The 6,654-nt window shown below is 31.7% G+C and overlaps 1 protein-coding gene across 1 annotated transcript in view; it reads left to right on the top strand.

The window, feature by feature from the left end:
- Positions 1–4,952: 4,952 nt before the first annotated feature.
- The window catches only part of LOC128987840 (protein FAM151B), a 35,395-nt gene continuing 33,693 nt past the window's right edge, over positions 4,953–6,654 (top strand). The window contains exon 1 of the mRNA XM_054408877.1: positions 4,953–5,155. Within this exon, the coding sequence (XP_054264852.1) occupies positions 5,092–5,155 (64 nt within the window). The 5' untranslated portion in view covers positions 4,953–5,091. The remainder of the gene's footprint in view (positions 5,156–6,654) is intronic.

Raw genomic sequence — 6,654 nt, 5'->3', positions numbered from 1 at the left:
TGATATAAAACAATAATACAGGGTAAAAATTTAAAAATCTAAAACTTATATGAGTACCATTTGGTAAATAAATTAAATGGTTCCATTTGTATGACAATGTATTATAACATAATATCAGTGTTGGTAATGGTTACAAACTCCATGCATTACTGGTGTGACTTTATCGTTTTAAAATGCTTATTTCTCAAAAACTGCTTGAGATACAACAAATGGTTAAATTTAGGTACACTATGTTAGTTCCAACTTTTAAACAACAAAAAACAATAATCTTACTAATATTATAAATCTGAAAGTTTGTGAGTTTGTGTGTATGTTTGTGTGTATGTTTGTGTGTGTGTTTGTGTGTGTGTTGCTCAATCACGCATAAACTACTGGACGGATTGGGCTGAAATTTGGCATGATAATAGCTCACATTCCCGATTAACATTAAAGCATATTCTTATCTCAAAAACCCTTTCGGGCTCCGCCCCAGTGGCTCTGTAGTTCCCCATGATAATCTTATGATTTTTCATATTTAAAAGGAATTAATGAATGTTAACAGCTGTTTCAATTAAACAAGTTGGTTCTGTTCTATGATGTTCAATAGCATAAAAGTTAAAAGGATTACCAACAGGGTGCAGCACTATTAATTTTTTTTTAAATATATGACAACAGCTAATTTCCAACCAAAAGGTGAGTGAGCGTAGCGAACGAACTTCAACCAGGAGGCGAGTTAGCGTAGCGAACGAGCTAACCTGAATGCAAGTGAGCGCAGCGAACGAGCTCCAACCTAAAGGTGAGTGAGCGTAGCGAACGAACTTCAACCAGGACGTGAATGAGCCATGCGAATACTTATGAAGTTAAACGGGGCGAAGCCCGCGGGTACAGCTAGTACAACATAAAAATCAAATACTACTTTAACATTATTTTAAATGAGTACAAATAAATCAAACAGTTATCATGAAAATGTTATAAGTCTATACTTAATTCCATTATTTTAAAAGTCCATTATTAAATATTCTAAATTTGTGATTTAATCACCAGACATCCCTATAACTCAAAAGAATTATATTATTTTATATGAGTACAAATAAATCAAACCATTTTCATTTGTATGCCAATGCATTGTAATATAATTATAGCATTAGTAAATAAAGGTCTGATTTATTGTTTAAAAATACTTATATCTAAAAAAAAGGCTAGATATACAACAAAACAGCTAAAATTCCAGCAACCAAAATAGCCTTCAACATAATAATACAGCATAAAAAGTTAAACAATTTAAAACCATTTACCAGTTTCTTTTGTATGTAAATGTGTTATAATATAATTTCAACAATAGCAATAGTTTCAAACTCTAGGTATTACCAGCACGGCACTGTCGGGGGCATGACGATGTTCAAAGTGATGCACCTCCTATCACTTACATGTTTGTCTAGCTTCTAATAAAAATATTTATAGCATGAAATTTATGTATTAAAATTCTACATGAACTACTGTTTAATACAATATAAATATAATTTAATTTGTGTCAGTGTGTAATTATTAATTATGGAAAATATAAAAAGGTTACTTTGAGTAAACATGAAAAAGTGAGTAAGCGAGGATTTTTTTTATTTTTCGGTCAGAGAAAAACTTTCAGTGGAAGAAGTATAGATGATTAGATGTTACTCAATTTTTGTTTCAAACATTTTTTCATAAGACTTTTAGTTTGTCATCATTGGGGATCAGAAGTATGCCTATGGGTCAGGAGCACACACGAGTTCGCGTGCCGAGAGCCGGGTCTTTAAAAAAAGTGGTCAAAAAAAGCTCTTCATTTCCAGACATGTTTTTCAGTATTAATAACATTTTTTTACCAAAAAAGTGCCCCCATATAGCCTCTAAAACGCCAAAAATGGGGTAAAACCATCATATTATAGCTATTTGGGGTGTTTTTTCGCCAAAAAAATTAAAAGTCTTGGATCCAAAAACGCCGAAAGTGGGGTCATATTCTGGGTTTACCACTACTGACCTACGGTAATAGCTTATTCCCTATATGAGGAATTTGCTAAAAAAAACAACCTGAAACAAAACCCATGTACAGTTAATACAATTTATGTCTATCCTTTGTATTTAAAAAGCATGACATCATTTTATATGTACGTAATAATTTTTTAGGATGTTATGTTTGAACAAAATAATTGCATTATCATAATTTGATTATCATGAATTACTCATACATCGAATTGCAATTTTCCCTTACAACTTCTTTCCCCCCTGATCTTATATTTTAAACACTTGGGGTAAGACGAGTCCATCATAGACTCGGTTTTTAATTTCTTGTCTTATCAAAGCCGCAGCGGTAGAAACGATTCTCTTAATCTTGTCATCGTTATGCCTTTTATTTTAAGAGTACCAAGTTTCAGAGAACATCTTGTCCACCCTATCTCTTAAACAAACTATTATTTATTTTTATGTTCGTAGTCTAATAAGAAGTCTTTTACCAAGTGATTAAGTAATAATAAATGTTTTGAAGTACTTCGTTTCATAAACCTGGACTCTGTCTGATATATTTTTCATCAATTGCAAAAGGTTAGGAATACTATGCTGGCATAAATCATTTTCCTCAATGAAATTGCAAACTTTTATGAATGATTCTTTTAATAAATCGTTAACTGGTCTACCACGACCTGCACACGTATTGGGTGATTGAATGGGTTGTTTCAAAAACCTAGCAAGGTAAACAAATCCTTCTAGCCTGGACCTAACCCTAATCGCCCCAATAATTTTTCCTATTTTCAATACATTTACTTATAGTTTGTTTAGTAGTTGAATTACAGTACGAACTGAATCGACTGATTTCCTATTGTTTTTTGGTGTCTTAAAATAAAAAAATCTAGAAAATTACAAAAAAGGGTAGATACGTCGTGCACGAGTGCGGTAACGGAACAGCTATGGAGCGCCACATAAAAATGGTGCACACCATGAGTTCACTGTTAATTTAAAGCGTTACATAACCATAAAGTACACGTTTCAATATATAATTTTAAAGCTGATAGCAGCTACAATTTTGTTTGGAAAATACTTTCATAAAATGACGGCGTTAAAAGTTTTGCAAAAAAATTAAATTACAAGTCCAAAAAATATTAATCTTTACACTATTCTACGGATAACAAACAAACGGTAACAGTTACGACGAGATTTAACTGGACATGATTGTAGGAAATGTTATTACAAATAATAAAACAATTGCAATTCGATGTATGTTACATTTTTAACTTCCAGATCTTTGTTCAAAGATAACATCCTTAAAAAAATACTACAAACCTAAAAAAATAATTACATGCTTTTTAAATAATAAACTAAATAATTTTTTTAAATGAATAAAAAAAATTAACTTTAAATGTTATCAACTTTACGTGGGGATTTCGATTGTTGTTTTTTTTTTTTTTATAATACAATAGTGTATCTAAAGTAAAAAAGAAATTCTCCACATTACAACAATGATAGTATTTTGTGCCAGTCCCACCTAGACCAAACCCACTGATTGAGTACACTGCATTGCAGTAAGTACTATTATACACCATTTTAAAGCTAATGTAAGCAGCTATAACTTTTGTTCTAAACATATTTTCATAAAACGTCAGCGACAAAAAATTATATGTTCAAAAATAATAAATCTTTTCATTTTTATACAAATAACGAACAAACGGTAACAGCTCCGACGAAAGTTAACTGAACAGGATTGTAGGAAATGTTATAACAAAGATGATAAAACTAATTACAATTCTATATGTCGTATAACAATCGCAAAAAAAATTATTTACGAAACCCTTACACTTTATATGTTTAAGGGGGCACAGGGGGGGTGAAGCAAGGGGGGTAGGGGCGGGGAATTTTGGCTAAACTCTTGTCTAAATATGTCTTTCTTATTTATATTCTTATTTATATTTTATATTCTTTTATTTATATTTTGAGTGAAACTGTCACCATTGAAGACTGACATTTTTCCCTAGTTGTGTTTATTATTAATTGTAATATCATGTTAACATTCCTGTTATTTGATTAATGCTACAAAGCAATTGGCATGTGCTGTTTTGTAGCATTGAAAATAAAATAAATAAATAAATAAATGGTTGTGGTCGATGGGCAAATAATCAGGCTCTTGCGCCCAACGCCGCCTATGTTTTCTGTGCTCTCGTTTTCGGACTGATTCTATCAACTGACTGCAAATAAATACGTAAAACCCATATAATTTTAAAGATTGAGAAGTACGCCAATTTTTTATATAAAACATTTTTCTCAATCTCGACTCATTTCAATACAAATCAACTTAACACACGAAGGTTGAAATTTAAAAGTGAAAAAATTACATTAAAACTTAAATTACAAGAAACCTACTGAATATATCGATTACACTCTAATAACGTTTTTTTTGTAGAGAATATAATTAAGGATTGAAATGGTGAAACAAAATTTATTCTATTGCTGTTTGCTTCTGAGATATTGATAAAATGATAAAAGCTTACACAAATACACTTAAACGGTTGTAGGGGGGGGGGGGCAAGAGTGGGAGGGCTGGGACTTTTTAGAAGATGTTCCTTATATGATCTACTAACATCCATGAAAAAATCAGCCGTTCACTAATTACTTCTGACAAAACAGTATTTTGTCCCTTTATTGACTGGGCTAAAAACGAAAGGATAGTCTTGGCTGAGGTCTTGCATACAAAAGAACAAAAAAAAGGCAAGTCTTGTATTTGTACTAAGAAAATCCGCTGGTCGCAGCATCATACAAAAATGTACCTGGTAACAATTCAGCCAACAATTTTGATTGTAATAAAATACCATTTAGACTAGTTCTGGAACAATCCGCTGGTCGCAGCACGAAACATACAGCGCGCTCCTAGCGATTACCCAGACAACTACTCGTATTGTTAGTTCTCTAAATACCCGCTAGGTCACAGCACTATCCTGATCACCGCGCTCCTAGCGACGATTAATAGAACCAGCTCCACACCTGCTTGTTGGTAATTCGCAGAACGTTGTCCACGCTCGTAAGAAGCCAGGTAACTCAAGATTATTACCGTTTGTTTGTAGTCTGTACGTCGACTCGGTCGTAGAAGGTGTGATAATGTATTCCTCCCTTTTTATCATTGTTTACGCGTTTGTTTTGATAGATATCGTCAATTGTGATGGTAAGTCTCATATTTTACTTTTAATTTTGAACTCAGTCGATGTAAAAAGTTAATTTTTCTATAATTGTTCAGTATTTAATTAAATTGTGTGTTTATATTTTTGTAAATGATACAATTATATTTTGTGAAAGTATACGTATCTATTAATTCAATCAGTAAAGCTCAGTTTATTTGGATACGTGTTTCTGACCTTATAATGTATATTTTTATATATCCAGACGTTGTTTTTAGGTATTGCAATAATTTGCAAATTAATAATGCTAGAGTGATACTTGATACTTTGGAACTTAGGATGGCTGTGAATAAACTTGCGAGAATACGTAATAATTTTTTCCCTGCAAAGTAATATAACCCAAGTGAAAAGAAATTAGAGTAATGTACATGTCGTTGATGTTTGACTTAAATATTTGTTATTTTACTTGGAAGGTAATAAATAATATTATTTCACATATCATATAGGCCTATACCAGTACTGACTTATCTACTAAAATATTTGGTACAATATAGTTTATTCAGTGTATTACCATTATTACTCGAACCTTAGAAAATATCAACAAATCAAGACAATTTATCTCAAATTTGCCAAACATTAGTTTGAATTGCTTTGTGTTTTCCCATATTACCAAAAGTCTTTAATGAAAATGTTAGATAATTTATGAAATTATTGGTTTAAAGTAGGACATAATATAGTACATATAGTACAGTACTTTATTGACTATCTATTGTAATTAATTGAAACCATGAAATGCTGGCTACACAATAAATTCAAACTTAATAAAGTATCTAGTAACCCAGAGAAGAACGCTTTCGATAACCTCGTGATAAGGCAACTTTACCAAAGAAATGCTAACTAGTGATCTTTCTAATACATTTTTCTGGTTTTGTTGGGCAAGTTAATTGAATATTTGCTTCTCACAATAAAGACGAAGACAGTTTAAAAAGAAAAATATTCATGGATTGTTCGAGATAGTTCGTCTTGTTAATAAAGCATAAGCTTCGCGACGTTAAAACCTAGCCTCTTCTTCAGGTAGGACGGAATCTCTGCATCATGACAATTTAATACACAAGTCTGGTAACACCGATAAACAAAATAGCTGAAAACTAAATATTTAAAGCAGTCAAACCAATAAGTGAAAATAATAAATATTAATCAACGCTTTCCAGTCATAGGGAAATACCAAAATTTCAGACAACGATTGACATATCATGTCACAATGTAAAGACCGAAAGACAAGCATTAAGACAAATTAAAATTGGTTAAGGAGGCGAAAGGGCTTAATGGTTTGGTGGAATAAGCTTCAAAGACATAAGGCATAAGACATCTCTGTTACATCTCTGTATTCAATTATATTGAGGCAATATTTTGAAAGAAGTTATCACCTTATTTTTCGGTACAGTGAATGTTTGTTAATTTTTTAGAGAAAAGATTGGTTTATTGGTTAGGACCATTAATCACAAATGCCTTTTAGCTCTGAAATAATACCGTTACTGTAACATGG

The sequence above is a fragment of the Macrosteles quadrilineatus genome, unplaced genomic scaffold (genome assembly GCF_028750875.1).
Source record: "Macrosteles quadrilineatus isolate MER2022 unplaced genomic scaffold, UCM_ALF_1.0 Scaffold_2__2_contigs__length_208266976, whole genome shotgun sequence".
Classification (NCBI taxonomy): Eukaryota; Metazoa; Arthropoda; class Insecta; order Hemiptera; family Cicadellidae; genus Macrosteles; species Macrosteles quadrilineatus.
The sequence above is the reverse complement of the archived record's forward strand: the minus strand, read 5'-3'. Positions and strand labels throughout refer to the sequence as shown.